Source organism: Ramularia collo-cygni (genome assembly GCF_900074925.1).
Source record: "Ramularia collo-cygni strain URUG2 genome assembly, contig: RCC_scaffold22, whole genome shotgun sequence".
NCBI lineage: Eukaryota > Fungi > Ascomycota > Dothideomycetes > Mycosphaerellales > Mycosphaerellaceae > Ramularia > Ramularia collo-cygni.
Window position 1 is genome coordinate 170,025 of NW_019716276.1, and position 22,577 is coordinate 192,601.

A 22,577-nucleotide genomic window follows, 5' to 3' on the forward strand; every position below is an offset into this window, starting at 1 on the left:
GTCTGTCGTTAGGATGCACATATAGCGATTTCAATGCTGCTGTCTGATCGGCTCGACGTTCTTCAAGCCGTGTGGTTCATAAACAAGACCCTAGCAAGTCTCGAAGGCAGAATTGCATCGAGAGGGCTCTCGGATTGAAGGATGATGACTGGGATGTTCATGATGACTTGAGCAATCACTTATCTTGAGACAGCTCTCTCCTTGAGAGTGTCGAAGGTTGAAGAGTACCTCCACTGGCCGGCTCCGTTCAATTTGCAGCGGCTCTATTCATGCCTAGTGGCAGCGGAGGTTCAACCACCATCCACTGACCGCGGTTGGTGTGCAGCCTTGTCAACAACGCAATGGATTGCTGGACCTCCCTCAACCTCGCACTCCGCGATCAGGAGGATGAGACACGCCGCAACGGCGAGTCTGTCTTGCAGGCACCAAGCTCGGACATGGATGTTGCCCTCCTGATTGCTTCTCGTGCCCGCATGACGACGGAAAAGCGCAGTTCGCAGGCTCCTTGCCCACGCCTACAAGGCCCAGTAGCAGTGCATATCCTCCCAGCACTTCAGGCTCAAAGCATCCCCATGAAGAGTGTTTGCCTTGGAAAGAGCGTCCTCGAGACTGAGCGTTTGCCAAAGCACGCGCGCATCGTGCGTCCGCCCTCCTTCAGTCAAGTATCTCCGGTAGTTCAGGAACGACGCCGCAGATGATGAGGCCCTCGGTACTTCCAAAAGCAATGAGAACGTTGGAAGAGCTTGCGAGTGCTTTGGGCTTTGATGAGGACAGTTTGTGGGGATATGCCTTGTTTCCTGCGCAATGCGAGGCCTAGGTACCTAGGTTCAGACAATCGCTCCCTCATGTGTGGAAAGCACGTAGATCAAGTAGACACTTCCATCATCCGGGTGGTGGTCAAGTTGGAGCTTTTCCCACTGCGCCAACGTCCCGGATTCYGCTCGCGTAGGCCCAACGTGAACTGGATAGACKCATACGCGATACAGAATTGAAGGCCAGGCAGAGGATACCGTAGTCCGAGGGTATTGTGAGGTTTGATGGTGGTTGTCGCCTAGCCGAAAGGTTCTTGTGAATGATGGAGTCTCAGCTTGCTCTTGCAACGCCAACTTCCCGCCGCGGAATCCGCTCGCATAGGCTCAAAATCCACCGCATAGGCTCATACGCAATTGCACATGGAATGGTGTACAAAGAAGCCCTTAGTGCGAGAGTATCGCGGAGTTCGATGGTGTTTGTCGCTTGATCGAGAGATTTTTGTGAACTTTGGGCTTCGTCGCCCGCGCAGTACGATAACCACCAACCATACTCGCGCAGACCCAATATCCACCGCATAGGCCTATACACACTTGCAAATGGAAGCTTGCATGTATTTGACGCCTATGCAAGAGTGCTGGAAGAATTGATGAATGCTGTCGTCTGATGGAGGGATGACCGGGTGTGTGCTTCATGAACCGCGGGGCGTTGTGAGCGGAACATGCTCGCATAGGCCTGATATACACTGCATAGGCTTGCTAGTACATGCGTAGGAAAGCCTATATGCATCTTAAGACTGTGCAAGGAGTGCTGGAAGAATTAATGAATGCTGTCGTCTGATCAAGGGTGGACCGGGTGTATGCTTCATAAACCGCGGGGCGTTGTAAGCGGGTCATACTCGCATAGGCCTGATATGCACTGCATAGGCTTATAGGCACATGTATAGGAAAGCCCGCATGCATCTCAAGACTGTGCAGGAGTTTTGGGGGAGTTGATGGTCGTTGTCGTCTGATCGAGCAGTTCTCGCAGAGATGGTCAAGATTTTGAGCTTCGTCGCCCGCGGGGGCGTTGTGAGAACGGGACACGCCCGTATAGGCCTAATATACACTGCATAGGCTTATGAGCACATGCATAGGAAGGTCTATGTCCGTCTGAAGGATGTGCAAGAGTGTTGAGTGTGTTGATGTGTCGTTGTCGTTTGATCGAGCAGTTCTGCGTAGAGGTGGACAAGATTTTGAGCTTCATCACCAGCAAGCACAATGAGTTCGGAATACGCTCGCGTAGGCTCAACATTACCTGCATAGGTTGACGGACATATGTATAGGCAAGTCTGCATGCATCCCAAGGATATGCGAGAGTGTTAATTGTGTTGATGGTCGTTGTCGCCTGATCGAGCACTTCTCGCAGAGGTAGACAAGATTTTGAGCTTTATTACAAGCACGGTAAGTCCGGAATACGCTCGCGTAGGCTCCGCATCACCTGTATAGGTTAACAGACACATGTATAGGGAAGGCCGTACTAGACCGATGGCTATGCGAGAGTGCTAGAACATTACATCGCGCATGTCGATTGATCGAGGCTGTTCTAATCAGTGATGGTAGTAGTACTCGGCTAGGGCTTGGCGGCTAAATATCATCCCCTCGGCCTAACACGCGATGTGCTAGATAAATACCTACACCGCACTAATAAACATAAGAACTACTGCATAGCAAATAGAAGCTACTAATCATCCCTATACGACAGTCAGAATGTGAATTAAATGCGGTGGTCAATTGATCGAGAAGCTTGAAATTACTACTACGAATTCTCCCCGAATCCGCGGACTTGGCACGCTTTCCCGACATACCCTATAAGATATGCTAGATGAATACCTACACTATACGCATAAACATGAAAACTACTGTATAGCAAACGGAAGCTACTAATGATCCCTATACATCAATCAGAATGCAAATTAAAAGTGCTGGTCGAATGATCGAGCGAGGTTTACGAGATTGAGTACCGCTGAGCTGGCGTGTCGAGCTGGCGTGGTCGAAACCCGCTCGATCAAAGCAACAACTCTCCGCATAGGATTCTTTGTATGKCCAATATCTAGAGCGGATCAATCTCTATCCTATGCTATCATGCAAAAGTCTATGCAGTCTTGATGGCTGTTGATCGGGGAGTGTTTGCAGGATTTTGATCACTATCTTGATGCCAAGCGATGTGATTCTAGAAGAGGGTACATGTACCCTACGACTCTACTCCGATCCATCGTTTGCAGCTTTGACTTCTTCGTTTCCGTCACTGCACTCCTCGGCCGTCGCGCTCGCGGACATTATGAATGAGTGACTTGCGAAAACGTTCATCTCTCAAGGCCTCGCATTTTGTAATGGTGTCCCACTCAACGCAAGTACTTCACATCCAACCGGCGAGGACAGTGCGATCAAACTCATTCATCCATCTCATTCTGAATTCAGCCTTCGCCGTGCATTCTACTTTCTACCCCTACGATTCTGCAACCCATGTTTCCCTCTAAACGAGCCACCACCGCGCGCTTTACCAACTTTGCCAGCCGAGAAACCCTTGTTCTTCTCCCCTCCAAGTCCCCTTCTCTGCGGCCCACCACCACCACCCCGAGGACTCCTCGCATCCAGCTTCTTCTTCGCAGACATGACATCCTCATCCACGTCCATTTCATCATCATCACCAGCACTGGCGCGAGAATTCTTGAATTTCAATCCTCGCTGACCTTTGACGGGCGCATCCTTGCCCTTGAGCGCGGCCACGTAAGCGTTGATACCACCCTCGAGAGTGCCATCACCAGGCTCATCCCCGTCAAAGTCCATGACTTCTGCATCTGAATCGTTGTCGTTGAATACAAGCTTGCCGTCGAGATCAGTCTTGGCTTTCTTCTTCTTTCCATCAGTCTCCCGATTCTTCAAAGGCTTCGTTGATGACACATGAGCGAGTGCTTTACGATCAAGAAGATCCAAAGGCTCATCGTCGTCTTCCACAATGTACTGCTTGCCTCCTTGTTTCGCCTTTTGTCCTTTGGCGACTGAGCGGCCAAGAACCTCATCGTCGGAAATGTCAGAGCCAGCGTCTGATTCCGAAGCAGATCCGTAGACGGCCTCGTCGTATTCGCTCTCAAACTTGCCACGCTTCTTGTCAGTAGCGGTGGTCTCTTCGCCATCGCCCTCGGTCTTCTTTCTCTTGCGCCTTTCCCGCATCTTGCGGATGTTTGTTATGAGTTTTCGATCTGCTTCTGGTRTATGTCTCTCCACAATTTCGGCACCGAATCTACGGATCATCCGCTCGAAGATGTGCTTGACCTTGGATTTGAAATGTGCCTTGTGCTCATGACTCCAGACGATCAAGTTGGGAACCAAAGTCTCCAGCCGTGGTAGCATGACTTCGCTGGGCAGAGAGATGATACAGACCTTGACGAAGCCCAATACTGACTGCACAATCTCACGGTTGTTGGATGTGAGGAAGAGATCCATAGTCTGCACCAAGTCGGCCACGGTGGACTCCTGCATGCGACCGTGGAACTCGTATAGCAGTCTCGTCAATGCCGTAATAGACGCGGAGATCATGTGTGGTGTTGACCCTGCCAGACCGGCGGAGACCATTGTGAAGTATTCCTCCAGACTGGCATCTACAGAGGGAGCGTCTGATGGCATGTGAGGCACGTTTGCGTTGACTACAACACCACCATCTGCCATCTTCTCCGCCATGAGGACGAGAAGGTCAAATGCAGCTGTTCTTGCCTTTTCGTTGACCTCCTTTGCGCTGATGACGACCTCGGGGATGATTGACGGGATGAAGTGAAGATCGGACTTTGGTAGTCCAGGGATGATTTCCGCAATCGATGCCAGTCTATCTCTCCGCGAGGGCGCTGTAGCCTTGTCTGCCGCAGTGAGGATGAGTTGTTGCAAGTCTGCGTTCCGCTCCTCCAACGCTTGTCGACCAATCTCACTCTCGGACAATCGAGGAATCAGCTTATACGCCTTCTTCTGTAGTTGAGGATCGTCCTGCTTGTTGAGGATGTTGGCAGCCATGTTGAACAATCCGCTAAAGCTCTCTCTCGGTAGATATGTCGATATGGTAATGATCAAATCCATCAGAGTGTGCGAAGTCKGCGGCATCTTACTCTTGGCGTCCTTGTTCTGTGACTTTTGCTTGTCTGCTTGGGTCTGCGGTCCAGCTTCATCTAGAGATCCCTCAAGCATCGTRGCCACGCGTTGATAGGTCTCAATCAACTCCGACTCCGGCGTGACGCTCAAATATGCGTTGATGCATTGAAGGAGGTTCCCGCGGTTTTGCGGGAGAGTTTCTGCGTAGACATTGAAAAGGACTGCCAGGAAGTTGCTTGCGAATCCAGCTAGATGCTCTAGATTCTTCTGAGCGTCTGCCTTGGAAAGACGTCCTTGTTGGATAATGTCTTCCTCGCCCTCAACCTCCACGATAGCTTTGTTCGTTTCCACAAGATTCTGCAAAGCCTTGCAGATGACAGTCCTCAATTGAGGTTGCTGGTAGAGCAAGTTACTCAGCATCTCAGCGAACGACTGGTCCATGGCTTCTACCAAATCGAGTGGCAATTCACAGTAGCCAGGAAGGCATGACCAGATCTGACTGACAACGGTCTCGAAGATCTTGATTTCCATAGTCTTCTCTGCATCGCCGTGGTTTAGAACGCGCTGAAACATTGTCTCGCTCAAGGGAACAAGCTCCGTCCGGAAGTGTGCCAGATTGGTGTTGCTGACAGAGTCTCGCATGATTGGGAGTAACCATGCCCGACCAGGTCCAGAGGAGGATGTTCCAAGGTTGAGAGGGAGTACTCCAAGCACATTTCCAGGTCCAGATGATCGGATAGCTGCTGAAAGGACTGCGTCTGCCTCCTTCTTTCCGGTGAAGGAACCGTCGGTGCGCAAATCTCCAATCGCCTTGACTACGCTGTCCAACAGCGGCTGACTTCGCCATCTCAAAACCTCAAAAGCCGCAGCAAGCACGTTGAACACCTCCATCCAAGCTGTCTGGTATTTGACACTCAGAAGATCCCGCAGTGTCTTGGCAACCTTCTCCAAAGCCTTGTCATCCATGATCGATGGCTCCAACAATACGGACTCTGGTATGCAGGTATGTAGGAGGGAGATCAGGCACTCGGATGCAGAAATGCGAATGTTATGGGAGGAAGAGACCAGAAATGAGGCGATCTTGTTGAACAGCTTGGGGAGCTTTTGGAAGGTCTCGTCTGGTGCAATCTGGGAAGAAACGTCATATCCTCTACTCAGAACTGCTATCCAAGGTGGGAGAAGCTGTGAATCGTTTTGTGAAGGCTGCAACTCGGTAATCACCTCCAACAATCGAGGAAGTTTGGATGAAGAAACCTCATCTGCCATGCCTGCAAAGATGATCTCGAAGATCTCAAAAGCAGCCATTGTGAGGTACTCATTGTTGCCTCGCGAAATGTTGAGCAGGAGTTCGCATAGAGCATCTATCCTCTTACTCGGCCAGCCATTGTCCACTGTAGCCAATGTCTTGACCAACTGCATGGCGTGCATCAAGTTTGGATCGTTCTGTGTCTCGTCCTTTTGCTTCTGCTTCCTCTTCTTCGATGTTGCCTCATCCACGGCAGATTGTAAATGTCGCACTGCAGTCTCGGCACACATTTCGGCAGCAGGGTGATCGAGAGAAGGTGAAGGCGGAGGTTGTTTCAAAACGCTGCTCAAGGCTTCCTGTGCCCGCTTCCGCACTTTCGGTCGGTGGTCCATGGCTAGCGCAAGAAGTCCACCCATTGCGCCGCGCGGACTGGTGGTCGACTGTGGGAGAGCCCATGCTTGAGAATCTTGTGCTACAAGTAGAGACTCAAGACATCCTATGCTGGCTCGTAGTAGAGGTGCCTCCGCCTCGGGATGTGTCAAGGCCGGCGCAAGGCTAGCGAGGATTTGAGGAAATTTCGATCGGAGGAGTGGCGCGGGAACATGGCTCGTGACAAGATCGAGGAGGTATACAACGGAATTGGCGACTTCCTTGTTCACAAGCCCCTTGTCGGCGGAAATGTACTGTCCGAGAAGAGACAAGAGCGCAGCAAAGTATGCGGTGGGTGTCGGTTCGCTTTTCTGACTGCGCAGTGTATCTTCAATCGCATTGAGAACGACCGACGTCTGCTGCTGACTCTGCAGCTTCGGCGACGAGCGGATTTGGGTCAATCTCTCCTGCAGAGACATGGCGGTGGAATGTCGTCGTCTAGACGGTGTTGATCCAACTTGACAAAAAAAGTTGGAGAGCCGTGGATGATCAAATCAGATTAGATTAGATAAGATCTTCACATGCGATCCTCCCGTCCAACTTCTTTTGCTTCGGCCAGCAGAACAACACGACAGAATTTTGCAATTTTGACGTAGACAATCAACTTCAACATCCTACGCAGATGTGGGATACTGAGTGCGGAAGCACGTGGCGGGATTGAGCCAGCTTGAGCCAGACGCACAACCATATCGTCTCGATCAACACGGACAACCGTCGCATATGGACCAGCGCAACGGGGATTAACACCTTGCGGAGAGTCACATACAGAGGATTGTTTTCTATCGAACAATGCGTCTCTAATGGGGCTGTCCTTGTTGAATACATAGTTTTTGGCTGCCACAACTTCACCAGACCTCGAAGCTACCCCCAAAGCTTTTCGCAAATTCAGACGAATATCCACCGCACGAAGGACCACCTGCTACGGGTAGAGCCAGACTATACCACAGTGTCTAGCTACGGACAGGAACCTCTGATTGAAGAACCATCATCGATTGACCACGAGCAACTGCCAAGCTCCATTCTGCCCATTCCCTTAGACCTCTCACGATGTGTCGTATGGTCCGAAATGATGAACGTGAAAACGTAGATGACTGAGTTTTCACCCAACTTTTGATTTGAGAACATGTCTACCCGAGTGAATCTAATCCCCAGATATCCATATCCACATCCAGATCCCTCTTCATCCCTCGAAGAATCTAGTCCTCATCCTCATCCGCCTCGTCTCCAACCACGTTGAAGAACTTGAGGCTGTACTCGCCCTTGGAGGTGCTCACAACACGGAGCCAGTCACGAAGCTGCTGCTTCTTGAGGAACTTCTTGGTCAGGTACTTGAGGTAACGACCGCTGAAGTCCTGGTGTGCCACGACCTCAATCTTGCCGTCGCCGAGGTTGTTGACGGTGATGTTCTCGCCGAGGTTACCGGTGCGGCCATCGACCTTGATGCGCTGCTGGAGGAAAGTGGCGAAGGCGGAGGGGTCGAAGATACGGTCCTGGGTGGGCTGCTGGGCGTTGATGATGAACTGTCGCGCGGTGTTAGTATGTCTGCCGATGGGGAATGTTGGATGGGGAGTGATTGCTGTACCTTCTTGGTGGCAGACTTGGAGCCCTTCTTGGCTGCGCCGGAGGCGGACTTCTTCTACAGGATCAAAAAACTCAGCCTACTGCTCTATGCCGAACTGCCAATCAAGGCGTTGGCGGGCAGAATAGCGAGATACATACGGTGGTTGCGGCCATTTTGTTGGGGATTTTGGGGGGTAGACGTAAAGAAGTGGTTATCCTACGCTGTCAGGTGGTTGTCCAAGGTCGACAAGTGAAGTGCGCGCTGTCGCAAATTTCAAAGAGTGAGTGGATCGACGAACTCTTGGCCGGGGGGATTAAAGTGGAAGGTGTAGCGAGAGGCGTGTGCCCGACCTCACCATCCCCTCTTCACCAACTCATATCCGACACCGACACATCATCACCGCAGCAATGATCAATGCCGTTCTCGTGTTCAACAACAATGGACAGCCTCGTCTGACCAAATTCTACTCACAATTGGTATCGATGCTTCTTTGCGGCGGAATGATGGATGTTGTACAGTAAGTAACTCTCTCGCGTAGGACACCGCCGTCCAGCAACGTCTGCTTTCGGAGATTTTCACTCTGGTGGCAGCGCGGCCGGCCAGCAGCTGTAATTTCTTACCTTTGCCTCCACTCCTGGCCTCATCGTCGAGCTCCAGTGCGAGTACGCATGGCGAGCACAACGACGCACCTTCGCTGGTGACCTATCGTCATTACGCCACACTTTACTTTATTGTCATCTCCACCTCTACAGAATCGCCACTGGCACTTCTCGATTTCATCCAGGTCTTTGTAGAGGCTTTGGATCGGCTTTTTGAGAATGTGTGCGAGCTGGACCTGATCTTCAATTTTGAAACACTGCATGCTGTATTGGGCGAGATGCTGGTATGTTGCCTTTGAGCCCTTTTTGGGATGCACCCTGGTACTGACTACGTCTGAACAGGTTGGGGGCATTGTCATTGAAACAGGGCTGGAGCGGGTGGTGGAAGGCGTTCGGGCACAGTAAGCAGAACCGCCATGCTGCAGCCGTCTTGAAGACCCGTACCGATTGCTAACACTCCATAGGGGCCGCATTGCGAAGAGATCCGCCGTGAATGAATCCCGTCCAAGCTTAACGCRGTGGGTCGGGAGATAGTCCATGGTATATCACATTGGAAGATCGTCTATGATATGTCGCACTTGAAGATCGCCCCAGGGCGAGCCAATATCTGTTCCAGCTCACAAGAATGTCATCAGATCCGTACATGATGTGRGAGGCTTTGTTCCAATCTACATCATCGATTGTCTGCATTTGTTCGTTGAACAATGAGGAAAGGATAATGTCCTTGTCTAGCATCTTTGTTCCGAGTATCGCCCTCAGCCTACATGTCATTAAAGCACGCTTCTTCCTCTTGAAGTGAAAAGACCAAACCAGATCCTACATTGAGTTGAGACATATACCTCACATCCAATTCTCAACACATTGACTCACATCACACGGTGGTTCAGACATCCGCTAACTTGAGACATTCGGCTTCGACCACAACCACATACCACCAACATACACAAGTCATATTCATATAATGGATTCCTCCCGCAAAAGGTCTCGCTCCGCGTTTCCCCCGTATGCATCTCTACGAAAGATGACCAAAAGCAGCACTGATAGAAGACTCAAGCTTCGAGGGCTGGGTCGAAAACTAAAAGGACATTTCCACTCCCGTCCTCTGTCCGGTGGTTTCAACACCCCACAAGAACTGAGAAACGTAAGATCTGTCATTTCCCTCAGGCCAGTGAGAGACTTACGGCTCCATCAGGTAAGCGAACCCACTCCACTGCCGTCCGCCAGACACCGCTCTGTTCGATTTTCTCATCCTGCTGTACGATATGTCATCTCAGCGTTGCCTACACCACTTTCTACAGGAAAGCCTGTAATCGAGTCTTCTGGCGAAATCGACTCCTCGGCCGATGTTGAATTTCCCGGCCAGGTCAATGCGTCTGCTATTCATGATCGTCGATCCAACGTTACAAACTCGGTCTTGTATGATCAAATCTTCGATCAGCTAGATGGTGTTCTGGCACATCCGCGGGACAGCAAACTTCTCCGTCGACGAGCAGAAAAGAAGAACTTCAATGGCGAGCAACGAAGCACTACCGTACAGTTCCCCGCGGAACCATGGCCAATCCAAGGAATCTGTGGTTCCCAACCCATCGAGCTCAGGACCAAGAATGGAATGCGAACCCTCCAATACCTCTCGTTCCATGCACCCATCAAAGAGGAAGCTTTCAGCGACGAAGCAATCTTCAAGACGGCTGATGTTGGCAAAAGTCGAGAGCAGCACCGACAGGCCACACTGGACCAGTTGAGCATTCCTCGGGAAGACGATCGTTCCACGTCAAGACCTTCAAACATCCCTGGCTTTTACGCTACAAAGACCCAGTCAACTATTCTGGCTTTCAACGCTACTCATCAATTGAGTTTACCTGCTATTCTCAAAGTCTCGAATGCCAGCCAAACAACCCTCAGGACGCAAAAGCACAAAGCCCATGGAAACCAATCTACAGATCGGCACAGCCAGACTAGTCTCGAATGGGAGAGAGCACTGCAGCACACAGTCCAGCAACGTGATCGCAACTCGGACATTTCCTCTCCTCCAGCAGCAAGGCATACCAACAACAACAACAACAACACAGTACCAGCCACTGCCGACTTCCCATCCGCCATTCCAACCAACAATCCAAAACGCCGCACTCTCCYACAAAGCACAACACTGGATCTCCACCTCGCCACACCAGCTCTCAACACTGCAATAATCACTCCGAACTTCCCAGTTCGAAACCAAGAGTTAGAACAACACCGTCGCACCATCGTCGGCGAACAGCGCAGAGATTTGGCTTTGACGCCTTGCACTACTACTACAGGAGTGAAAATCCCTTCTACTGCCAATCTCCCGAGAACATTCTCCATCCCACGCAGAGGCGTCGGTCAGGCACCGAAGCAGCAGGCTGTCTCGGGGTTGCCTGTTTCTCGGCCGGGGAATGGAGAATATCAACCTTCCAACAAAATGTCAGCCATCGCTGCCTCCTCTGTGCAAACCATCCCAGAGCATCTTGAACCGCACCGTACACCCTCATTCGGCTCTCGTTTTGCTGCGCACAGCGAGACGGCAGTCATTGCGAAGCGTTCACGTCTGGCGGTACTGAAGAAGATCATCACCAAGAACTATTAGAACAGAAATTAAACTTTGTTTGCTGGATAATTGAGAGTTGCGGGGAATTTTATTAATCCGAATAATGAATTTGAGAAGGTGAGAGAAACATAAAATCAAATTTCATTCKGTCTGATTCCACAAGCTTCAACGTAATTGATCTGGTCTGAGAATGAGTAAGGAGCCAGCTTTCCACTCGAAATCCCTTGAACGTGTCCCTCGCCAGCACCCCAAACACCAGACCGCTTCCGCGCTTTTCAAGCCAGAGTACCTGGCAGTCGAACTTGTATCGGAGCCGTGACGTGATGACAATTGACCGGCCAGGATGCCACTTGTATAGCTGGTTGAAAGAAGGAAAAATTGAAATGACACAAGACTGAACGCCGACCCTACTCTCTTCGTGTCACTCCTTCGTTCCCTTTGTGTTTCTGTTTCTGTTTTCCTCGCGTTCTTTTCTCGCGTTGCTCCAGGTATCTGCAAATCTCATGAATACTAAAACGTAGTCAGCGGAGTGCTTCTCAATTACTACAGGAACAAACTCACGCTTGCAATACCCAGGCGACTTTACTGTGGTAGAGTTGAGATGCTCCGCTCTCGGGAAAGCGTCATGCGCGGTTCGCAAATGACTGTGTGGTGTCTCCGGCTGTGGATTGCTGAATGGAAGGTGCAGGATCCTATATGTTGAGCATATCCATCAGATCCTTTCCCAAAGCCTCCACGCCTTCCATATCAGAGAACTGGTGCTCACGAATCCAGTGCACGCGGAGCCAGATTTCTTCCTCTCTTGGGACAGGGTAGTAGAAATCTTCCATTGCGTATTGAGGAATGATGGACCGCTGCTGCCAATTGACAGTCTCATTTCCCTCCGTGCGAGGTGCGCCAAGAAAGCGGCCGTGCAACTTGTCCGTAGAGATACGGTCATCTCCCTCGTACTTCATCTCCATCCTGCTGGGCCACACTGCGATTTCCTTATTGATCCATCCATGATTGGTGGCATGTCTCACCTCACGACCCTCCTCGAAGTCAGGCGCGAAGACAGTCTTCCGAGAAAGCACCGCCGAGTCGTTCCCCTTGAAGACCTTGCCACCAAAGGCTGGTTTGATTGCTGGTGGCGTTGCGGGCAGTCCGAGGCGAATCCGCTCGGCGGCATCATCGGTGTGATACTTGATGTTGCGCTCCAATTGAGCTTGTTGTATTTCGGCAAACTCTTTCTTGTGCTGCTCAACATCGAGGTTGAGCTCCCAGGCGATGGAGTTTGGTGCGATTTTGCGGCGAGAGTTGTTCATGCGTTTATTCTGGTCCTCTTTGAGGACTCTCGGTGCGACCCACTTGCGAGATTGCGAGTACATGACTTGAAGATGATGCTGGGGTATGATGCAAGACGGGAAGGAGGTTGCGAGTTGGCGAGCTTGCCGTCAAGGCTGCCGTGTCGTGCGATGCTATTGTGCAATTCTTGAATGGCTGCTTGGAGCGCGAATGACAGACTACAAAGACTCTTTTCGTACGGTCAGCGATCCGAAACAATAATCAAAATGGTGCAATGAAGTGAATTGGAGTCCTGAAAGTAGTGGCATCCAACGACGAATGTGGTCACAKATCCAGTTGTCGGACTCGGAAGAAGAGGACTCGATGTTGCTGGTAACTGCGGTCGACGGTGGAGCCAAGGAGAAGGTACAAGAAGCGAAACTGGTACCTTTTGTCGTTGCCGTTGTCGTTGTCGTTGTCCAGCGCGAGGTCCTACGGAGGCGCGAATTCTCCGGGGGCGGCTGTGTTAGTATATTTCAATCGATAGGCTCGAGTTGCCGCGGAGCGCGTGCTCCTTGGTACGCTGAGTGACAGCGAGCCCACTGAGTGTCGACGTCGGGCCTTTAGTATGCAGCGATCGGCGGCGGCCGCGAGGTCTGAATGTGCTGCTTGGTTCTGAGGATAGCGCGCGTGTTCTGCACGTCATGTACACGATGAAGATGTGTTGAGAGGGATGGTAGAGGTAGTTGGAGTGGCTGATGGATGAGTGTTGAAGATGCTTTTCAAAGAAAGGCAAATGACCATGTAGCCCTGCGGCTCAGTCACGCGTGCCGAGCACGAAGCTTGTGAATGGAGAGAGGCCGAACGTATCGCCTTATGATTGTGTTGGTGATAGCGAGCAGCGGCGGTGATGACCTGGCAGTTGATGTGCTCGAGCTGGAGGTGAGTATCAATGGCGTCTTGTGGTGAACGAGTTGGTTGAGATTGATGGTGTTGAAGCAGTCGAAGCAGCGGAGGTGTGAAGTAAATATATCGACGCCATCCGGCATATGCGTTCTTTTCGAGCAGAGTGAAGCCTGCCGCACGCGGAGAGCTCCGCCGGCGGTAAGAGCCACCCCCTCATGACACGCACTGTACGAAGAATAACCTCAACGCCCGAGCACATTGATAGAGCGGGAAATGTTGACAATCGAACAGGATGGAGAAATTGACAATAGGAATGATCATAGTCGCGCGTAGGCTCTGCGTACCGGCGCCGCCGTGGCACCATCTTAGACGTACTCTGAGCTGCTCAGCTTACATACACTGTTGCTGTCGCTGTCAGTATAACTATTGTCTACGCTCAGTGGAACGACACGTGAAGAGATGTTGGATTGGAGAAGGAAGACGTTGATGACTGAAAGCAGGGGTTAATGTGGGTCCGCATGACGCCACGTGCACTCCCGTCTCCAGGTGAGGTCCAAAGTAAACTTCGTTCCAGGACAAGGTTCCAAGCGAGGAGAACTACCTACAAGGCTGACTTGAGCGCCTCTCTCGATGTGACGCAGCTTTGGATGGACTGCCTGTACGAAGGCGACATGCAGTCCATGGGCAAGTACCATCGTCACGACCACCCTGGTCGATGAAACAGGGAAAGCTGCTGCAAGGAATCACTAGCGCCATCGCAAGCCACGCCTTTCACGTTGATAAGAGCCGCGATCCCAAACGTTCTTTCTTTCTTCTCGCCTCGTCGAAGAGCGGACTCTCCTCCTCCCTCAGTCGCTTCGGCGATGGGAGGAGGAAGTCCAGCGTCAATCCGCCCAGGCAATGATCATGGAGCCGGGTGATGTTCCTTGGCGCTGTTTATGGCCGCGCGCTTCCTACTGCGACCGCAAAAGATGACAGGCCACTGGAGAGTCGAAAGTTGAACGGCATTTTCTAGCCAGCCTCGATTCCAGCACACTTGAGAAAATTCTGGAGTTCCACGAAGCGCATTCGACTGTCCGCCCGCGTACGACCCTGCATCAAACCTTTTCGACAACGTGGCTCGGCGGGACACACGCCCACGATGTCTGTACGCCGTCTCGGGCAAAGTACTCAAATGGATTCATGAACGTCCATTTCAACGAGACCTTACAGTATGTATGTTCTCCTTTGTTTCACATTCTCCAATACTGACCATTCTATAGACATCCCGACTTTCTCGCCGTCCACCATGGCAACCTTGGAGAATCAACAGAAATCACCAAATCCCGCGCCTCCGTCTCAATCCGCTGGCGCCCATGAGTCGCGCGACTACTACGCTTCGCGGGCTGTATGTCACGACCTCCGCCATGGAAGAGCCATACCTTGCACCAAACCTCTTGCTTCGAGCTAGACTCCCCTGACCGTTGGCCCGATGTCGTGAGTCGGGCCGTCAAACACCTGACCTTTCCGTCTTCCATCGCCGGGTGGAAGACTTCTGCGTCAACTGTGCGATTACACGGCTGGGTGTGAGACTTTAAATATGCTCAGTCGGAGGAGTGCTGGGTCTCTGTGTCTTGCAGCTTCTGCGCAGACATGGACGCATCATGCAACCACCGAGTTGGAATTTGCGCAAATTGTGCTCACCATGACCGTTCTTGCGTTGTGCACTGCTCCTGTTATTTCACAAGCAAGCGTGTGAAACCCATTCCCACCTCTCCCGCCACGATCCAGAGACCTGTGATGTCCATCGAACGGATGTTACGAACTTCCCACGATTGGACGGTTCCGGGTGTCCAGTGATCTGGTTAAAGTGCGAGAGGAAGAGGAAGGCGATGTATTTCCTTGGTTAGTCGCCCTCGTCGCCCYATCCATCCTGCTCCTCTGCCTTCCACCTCCCGGATCTTGAGGATACCTTTGCATTCAGACTTGGACTGCTGTCGAACCTGGTACTTGACGCACAAGCGTGGCTTGCCCCTTGTGCTGAAAGATGCAGATTCTACATTTCTCATCTGAAGAAAAGATGCACCTCACGGTCCGGTGAAGGAAAGAGGTACGAGCCGGACATGTGTTGCTGTGCTATAGGCGCACGGCATCAGTAGCTTTTCCGATCTTAGGAGAGGGAGCTTCTGGGGCATGGCCGCTCATTCGCCGCTTCTATGCGCAGACCTTCCTTGCAGCTTTGGCGCAGGTTGCGTCTAGCGCGAGATGTCGAGCTGACTGGTAACGAGCGTTAATTGATCTTGAGCGAGACGCGCTGTAGTGCGGTTGCATCTGGCATCCCTGTCCTCTGGATACGGGGTTGATTCTGAGGCGATCTTCTTAGACCGCTGAAAATCTGACGTGCTGCCATGCAATGGAAAGGTTCATCAGCAAGGCCTTTACGGCAAAGCTTGATTGTCATCACGCTCTTCRACCACGTTTGAGGAGGCCTTTCAGCCGAACTTAGCTAGCAAATCAACAAAAAAAGGTCTCCTCATACCACGCTCTTTCGTTTCGCAATCGAGTTTCTTAACGTTGTCGTTTTGTGCCTTCAGAAGTCAGCCCGTCTCTGCCTGTTATACTCCAAATACACTGCCAAAAGAAAACCCGGCCTGTCGATGGTTTGCACATCGACCGGCATTGCGGGGAGAAGCCCCGCCAGCCGATACGCGAACCGGACCGCGATTGGCGTCATTTCACCCTGCTTACCTTATTGTGCGCACATCACTTTGTGGATCGCGATTAGCGACACTTGGATGTATTGAACATCCAACCACCTGCTGGTCAATATCCTATACAACGCCTCTGCATTTCAAATACAGGTCACGCGCGATAGCAGATTTCTCATCCCTGTCTACCATGATACCCTACCTATGACACGACGCGCCTGTCGACCCTAGCAGACATGAGCAACATGAGACCCCCACCGCGGCCGCGGTCCCGCAATCACTCGCAGTCTTCACTGTCACAGGCCTCAATGCGAAGTGAGTCTAGCATGTCCAACGCATCATCAATGGAGGTTCCTCAGATCTCCCAGCGGTCGCCATATCTCCAACAAATGGCACCGTCAAGACCGTCAACAGCCGGGGGTCCGGGACCCTCACAAAGCACTCAAACACTCCAGGGAGTTCCGCGACAAATGACCAGGACCTCTGTGGATGCCATTAGGACTAACTCCCCAATGCCGAACCAGCATCCTGGCCAGCGGAACAGACAGTATAGTCAGGGCTTTTTCGAGCCGAGTCTGCCGAATGCTGTTGGGAGCAATGTGCGGAATGCATCTCAAATTGCTGCGCAGACTGCAATGCATCATTCATCGCCTCCCGTAACCTTGGTCGGCCAGGAACGCAAGCGCTCGTACCCTGGACTGGCTCCCATCAACACTGTCGGTCCTTCGGGGAGTAACCGACGACCCAGCGAAACCCTGAGTCCACAGTTACCATCAAATGCGGCACTTGTGTACAGCAATGGTAGCGTTGGAGGGAACAGGCTTGTAGCTACTACAGCTGCAAATGTCGCGTTCCCGAATGGCAGAAGTCCTCTTCCTTCACCCGGCCTACCACCTCAACGCGCCAACTTCGTATCCAGTCCTCCTCCCGACAAGGAAGTCAAGGCCAAAACCTCGAAGATGAAGTTGYTCAAGCCCAAAAACATTGTTCTTTCAAAGGAAAAGGATGGCAAAGCTCTACCCAGCATTCCCTCTCCCAGCAAAACGCCATCCGCTGCCAACTTCCTGCGAGGCGGTTTCCCGAATGCATCAACAACAAGTCTCATTGATCCGAGCTCAAACGCTGGCTCTCTATATTCCTCTGCAAATGTATCTACATCCACGCTAGTCCCGGCAATATCAGAAAAGGACAAGGAGAAGCGCCACCACTTCCTGTCGCGGCAGAAGAACAAGCTTCGCGATGAGCCCACACAACTGCCGTTATCGTCAGCACATTCCAACTCGCAGGCAACAAATCCAGAAAAACCGCAACCACTCTACAATTTCACGCCAGATTCGCCAGGGCCCAGCACGTTCTCCAAGACCATGTCCGGCTTTGATCTACGGCATGGCGGTCGAGCGTTGAGAGAGAAGAAAAAGGAAGAAAAGGCTGCGGCGGCGGCGGCAAGGCTAGAACTCACCCCCATCATGTCCAACACATCCGCTTCCGGGATGGGAGATCAACTTTTGGGACCTAGTAGCTTTGAGACCAGCATGGGAGGTCCGCCTTCGGGAGGTGCGAGCTTGTTTYCATTCCCTACAGAGACTCCCTTGCCTGTCAACGCCCATTCATTCAGCAGTATTGGTGCTTCCATGGGTTTGCCCGGTATTGGACCTGACGATGCATGGCCCTTGCTCAAGGCCAGGCTGCTGAATCTCTTCTCTGGCGAAACTTTGATAACCCCAATCGAGGATTTCAACACCCTGGTCAGTGTTCACATCCGACGTTGCATGCAGCGCAGGTCGCCTGTCGTGCTGGTTGAAGATGTGAGGGAGCTGTTGCAGACAGGCTTTAGTTCGCTCGCACAGACATTGAGAGGTGTGCCCGATGACCGGCTTGTGACGAATTTGGTAGAGATGTGGATAGGACTTTATGGTGCGATTTTGCCATTTCTGCAAGCAGTCTTTCTTCCCCTGGAGCTGGAATTCAAGGGACGCGGGACTCTTATGACGGCGCGTGAGGCACAGGAATTCTGGGGCGCCATACCTGAAGCTCTCAAAATGGATGAACGCCCCTCGTCCGCCAGCGAAGCAAGCCGCAGCGGACACATGTCGGAAGAACTTGAAATTCGCCGCATCACGCTGATTGCCTTTCGCGATACAGTGATACTCCCCAAGCATGAGAGCATGCTCAACATCTTCAGTCGATTATCTCTCGATAGCATCAATGCCGGCGTGGCGTCTGATTCGAGTGGTAAAGCTAGAGAACACGCGCGAAGCGATCCGGTAGCCCCAGGTGCAGAGCGTCCTGGAACTGCCGGCAGTCTCAGCCCACGGCTCAGCAGCTTCAACTCACAGGGCTCCACATACTTGGACGCGGCGAGCAGTTCTTCAGGAGGTCATGCGAACCGCAGCAGAACCACATCCAACACATCCGCAGGCAGTTTCGGCACCAATCTCCCGCATGTGCACTCCCCTTCACTAGGAGGAGGACCGGGATCCTTCAACGCCACAAGTCATCCCCACCCTCCTGCTCCCCTTCTCGCGGACCCTGCAAAAGTCACAGAGACCGTGGCGAGGATGTTGCAGTGTTTATATGTACTTGCTGCGTGTCGAACGGGAGATGGTGCGCAGGCGAGTGTAGAGCGGCTTACGAGCGCTTTGAAATACAATTACCTCGCGAGAGGGCGGACTGGAAGGGATAGACGAGGTTGGGTTGGTATGAAAGGTCGTGTGGGATTGGTTGGTGCATAGAGGAGGGATTGATTGTGGACGCTGGCGTTTGAGCTGTTGGATTATGGAATGGGATGAGATGGGATGGGATGTGATGGGACAAATTTGACGTGATGATTGATGTTGTGATGCTGTCGGAGATCTACAGTACAGTACAGTACAGTACAGTACGTTGACGCACCGGGGTGACTTGGGGATTAGCAGAGCAGGCCTATGGTTTGAAAGTGAAGCAGAGCTTCAAAGCGAATCAACTTGCGCTCTTGGTGGCGTTGAATGACATGCAGTCCTTTCTCCGAATGTTGTATTCAAGAAGCCCTGTCTCCCTGTGGATAGGATCAAGGGTGTGACCAACTTTGCAAGCATCACAGCGAATGAACATATGCATGTCGATAGCATATAAGCATGATATGATGCTTTCATTCGTTCGTAGCTAGAGCAATACCCATCGCTGCATAGCATAGCAAGATGCATACCCAATCTATACAATCAAACCCACATCTCGGGCCTCCCAAGAGCAGCAGCAGTTTCCAATGCCACGAGACGCCATTCCCAGGTATCCGAAAGAAGAACCCCATCCCAATGCACCAGGCAGGCCCTTACTCCCCCAAAGAAATCCAAGAGAAAAATGCACTTTGCTCATTTATCGTTGAGCAGAGCTGCCACGCCCGTCCACTTTTGCTTCAACAAGTCGTGGTCTGCTTGTAGCTGTGATTGGAAAGTCAGTTTTTCCAATTCATTTCATCTCTGAACAGCAAATGCAAGAGACTCACCTGCGCATACGCCATTTTCGCATTGACGAGTTCCATCTCAGTCTCGTCCATTTCTTCCCTCAATGCACGATTCTCATTCTGCACTTCGATATTCCTCTGCATGATTCGGTCCATTTCTTCCTTTAGGCGCTCCTCAACTTCAGCAGGTTGTGTATCCACCACCTTTGTCAGCGCAGAGATTTGCATTTCCAGCGCTTCCTTGGAGTCATGCAATGAATCGTTTTCGACCTTTAATTTGACCAATTCCTGCGCCATGGAGACATGCTCGCCATCTTGCTGCTGAACTTGCTCCTCCAGCGCGCGTACTTTGGAATGAAGTTTTATATTTGACAGTCGCAAGTTCTCCGATTCGAGATTGCGTGCTCGTTGCTCTTCCCATTCCGCAGCGTATCGCGCCAGACTTTCGTCTGTGATTTGGATGCCGCATGCATCTCGCACCATCTCGTCGGCCCTGTAGAGCTCCTTGTCGACGCCACCACTAACGGAGCCGAAAAAGCCCGAGTCGAGGATTGAAGACGCAGAAGGCGATTTGTCAATGTAGACGTCAAAGATCTTCTCCTTGAGGAAGTTGGTCAGTTGGCTCATATCATTCATTTCAAGCAGTGCTTCCCGGTTGCGCTGCATGAGCACGACTCCAAACTTCAAGATGGCGTTGAGTCCTTCCCTGAAGATCAAATCGTATATCCGCAAGACCAGCTGTAGCGGAAATCGATACACAAATAGTGTCAGGAACCACTGCGTGGCGTATAGCTCCGGGTTAACATTCCGTCTTCGAAGATGGCAACATAGAGCCGGTTCATACGCTTCCAGCAAGCGTTCGAATTGGTACAGTCGCAGGTGCAAGCCAGCCAAATCTTGGGTGAACATGCTCCGTAGATCATACTTGGCCATCAGCCTCACAAGCAATGTAAAGGCCTCTTCTTCGCTCATGTTGAACAGCAGGGGCATCGCGATAAAATTGATACCTTGTGCGTATCCCACTCCCTCATCAAAGAGGGCGTAAGCTTTACACACGCCAAACAGCCCGTCTTKGAGGCCGGCAGATTGTGTGAATTTGCTGTAGGATGTTCGGGTGCCAAGATCTCGTTTGATCGCCTTTTCAAGCTTCTGCAGTGATGCAGCTTCCCGCTTCTGCTTCTCGGCCATGAGTCCTGTAGGCATTTCTGTGGCCGGAGGGCTAGCCCGGCCTGATATGACACCCGAACGCGTGGATTCGTCGCTCGAGGCATCGGACGTCAAAGTATCTTTATGTTGTGCAATCCCGTTGACACCGCCAATGGTTGATTGCGGCCGAGAGGCTGTGGGTTTGACATCCGCATCTGTGCCCCTAGCTTTCAGCATACGGTATACATTCTCCAGCTCTTCGTTCTTGCTCTCGGCCAACACTTGCCATACGACACCCCTGATCGCTGGCGGAATTCCACCGGTGATGGCTTTTGTGAGCTCGTCTCCACTTGATCTAGCCACGGCCGCAGGACCCTCATATACCACTTGTTGCCATAGATCCCAATTGACTTCTGAAGGTTCAGCTGCCGGGCCTGCGTCCGTCCCAGCTGCTGTCCCCGGCGGCAAGCTCATGTTCAAGGTTGGAGCCCGAGTGGGCGACTTTGCAGTGAACGAAGACGTTGACATGCGTGATCCGCTATCCCTCTTTCTTGGGCTTCCTGGCATGACTTCTCCTGTTGTTCCCATCGCTTCTTGCTCTTGCTCTGACGATGACGGGCGGGTGTTGTCATTTGAGCCAAACTCGCCCTGACGGCGTAGRGACGAGAATTGGTCCTGCAGGCTGGGCTTGACGCCGTCGTTCATTCCCGCCATGCTGCCGTCCATTGAAACCATCGAGGCCATTGAAGCAGCGGTACTACGCCTCTCCATGCCAGAGGCTGCTGGGCGTGGAGCAGGAGGCGATCGTGCAGGCTTGCGGATGCTGCCCATGCGGCCTAGCAATGCCCCAAACCCGCTTGAAGCTTTCCGCGCAAGATTGTCTGGTCGTGGCGGCGGTGTCGACAAGGCTTCCTCTCTTGACGGCAGTGCAGGCGGCGGCATACTTTCGCTGGCAGACGGTATGACCGGGATTCGGGTGGKCGAYGGGGAACGGAGGGTTTCCTTGGCTGAGATGGCGGGACTCAACGATGGCTTGGGGGCGAGGGGAGGGCTCATCGGGGAGGCTACCGGCGGCATCTCGTTCGCACTCTGTTCAGACAATCTTCGCTCAGCAGGGGCTGCATCGGTCTCGGGGTTGGCGTTCGGCGTAGGTGTTGGAGATGTAGTTGCAGCGTCTGTAGGTATATCTGTATCGGTAACCTCAGAGGTTGCTTCTTTTGCAGGCTCGTCGACGGTCGTCGTCGTCGTCGTCGTTGTCGTCGTCGTTGTCGTGGTATCTTCCGCAGCGTCTTCAAACTACGAGCATTGGCTGTTAACATCTCCTTTGTCTAGACATATCGTCATAGCGATGGGCCATTCTGCAACCTACCGGCTTCTCATCATCGCTCTCGTCCTTTTCCTTCAACACCTTGACCTCCGCGACGTCGCCATCACTTTCGGCCATGGCGACACGGATGGAGATGCCAGTGCTTTTGGTGAGCGACTGACGCGGGGATGCCTTTCCGCGAGATGGTCGCAAGCTGCGTCTTCGATCAGGAATTCCAGGAGCTTGATTTCGAATGCGCGGAGCTTGCTCGGTGGCAGTGGGCAGGATGTCGGTGGTGGTGAGGATGTCGTGTTGCGGTGGGAGGTCCCGAATAATGGGAGTTGGATTCGCGGTCACGGACATTATTTACTGCAGTAGCACCAAAGAATATGGTACGGTATGGATACCGGCAGCTGACGGCACAATAGATCACCAGAGATGAGAGTAAAGGAGAGAAGATACATTCACAGCTACAGATGCTTCCCTCTTGCCAATGACAACAAGGGCGAATATTTCGCCGCCCGCGCGCGAGTCGGCCTCAGACGCCAACACGAGCAGAAG

The 22,577-nt window shown here is 52.2% G+C and overlaps 9 protein-coding genes; 5 read left to right on the plus strand and 4 right to left on the minus strand.

Annotated features, from left to right (window-relative positions):
• Positions 1–341: 341 nt before the first annotated feature.
• On the plus strand, positions 342–698 carry RCC_10387 (uncharacterized protein; the record flags this gene model as incomplete). The annotated part of the gene is made up of 1 exon (XM_023775617.1): positions 342–698. The coding sequence occupies one exon, from the start codon at positions 342–344 to the stop codon at positions 696–698; it is 357 nt and encodes a 118-aa protein (XP_023631385.1).
• Positions 699–3,224: 2,526 nt separating this feature from the next.
• RCC_10388 (probable ribosomal RNA-processing protein 12) lies at positions 3,225–6,962 on the minus strand (the record flags this gene model as incomplete). Its single annotated transcript, XM_023775618.1, has 1 exon — positions 3,225–6,962. One exon carries the CDS (start codon positions 6,960–6,962, stop codon positions 3,225–3,227), a length of 3,738 nt encoding a protein of 1,245 aa, XP_023631386.1.
• A 777-nt stretch (positions 6,963–7,739) lies between these two features.
• On the minus strand, positions 7,740–8,277 carry RCC_10389 (probable ribosomal protein L22; the record flags this gene model as incomplete). XM_023775619.1 has 3 exons in its annotated part: positions 7,740–8,063; positions 8,126–8,179; positions 8,263–8,277. The coding sequence occupies 3 exons, from the start codon at positions 8,275–8,277 to the stop codon at positions 7,740–7,742; spliced, it is 393 nt and encodes a 130-aa protein (XP_023631387.1).
• A 234-nt stretch (positions 8,278–8,511) lies between these two features.
• RCC_10390 (related to AP-3 complex subunit, sigma3 subunit) lies at positions 8,512–9,237 on the plus strand (the record flags this gene model as incomplete). XM_023775620.1 has 4 exons in its annotated part: positions 8,512–8,580; positions 8,643–8,987; positions 9,046–9,104; positions 9,168–9,237. 4 exons carry the CDS (start codon positions 8,512–8,514, stop codon positions 9,235–9,237), a joined length of 543 nt encoding a protein of 180 aa, XP_023631388.1.
• Positions 9,238–9,664: 427 nt separating this feature from the next.
• RCC_10391 (uncharacterized protein) lies at positions 9,665–11,308 on the plus strand (the record flags this gene model as incomplete). The annotated part of the gene is made up of 1 exon (XM_023775621.1): positions 9,665–11,308. One exon carries the CDS (start codon positions 9,665–9,667, stop codon positions 11,306–11,308), a length of 1,644 nt encoding a protein of 547 aa, XP_023631389.1.
• Positions 11,309–11,961: 653 nt separating this feature from the next.
• RCC_10392 (uncharacterized protein) lies at positions 11,962–12,636 on the minus strand (the record flags this gene model as incomplete). The annotated part of the gene is made up of 1 exon (XM_023775622.1): positions 11,962–12,636. One exon carries the CDS (start codon positions 12,634–12,636, stop codon positions 11,962–11,964), a length of 675 nt encoding a protein of 224 aa, XP_023631390.1.
• A 1,984-nt stretch (positions 12,637–14,620) lies between these two features.
• On the plus strand, positions 14,621–14,797 carry RCC_10393 (uncharacterized protein; the record flags this gene model as incomplete). XM_023775623.1 has 2 exons in its annotated part: positions 14,621–14,649; positions 14,701–14,797. The coding sequence occupies 2 exons, from the start codon at positions 14,621–14,623 to the stop codon at positions 14,795–14,797; spliced, it is 126 nt and encodes a 41-aa protein (XP_023631391.1).
• A 1,963-nt stretch (positions 14,798–16,760) lies between these two features.
• RCC_10394 (uncharacterized protein) lies at positions 16,761–18,857 on the plus strand (the record flags this gene model as incomplete). The annotated part of the gene is made up of 1 exon (XM_023775624.1): positions 16,761–18,857. The coding sequence occupies one exon, from the start codon at positions 16,761–16,763 to the stop codon at positions 18,855–18,857; it is 2,097 nt and encodes a 698-aa protein (XP_023631392.1).
• Positions 18,858–19,472: 615 nt separating this feature from the next.
• Positions 19,473–22,379, minus strand: RCC_10395 (related to mouse Tbc1 protein; the record flags this gene model as incomplete). XM_023775625.1 has 3 exons in its annotated part: positions 19,473–19,541; positions 19,607–22,006; positions 22,080–22,379. 3 exons carry the CDS (start codon positions 22,377–22,379, stop codon positions 19,473–19,475), a joined length of 2,769 nt encoding a protein of 922 aa, XP_023631393.1.
• Positions 22,380–22,577: the final 198 nt, after the last annotated feature.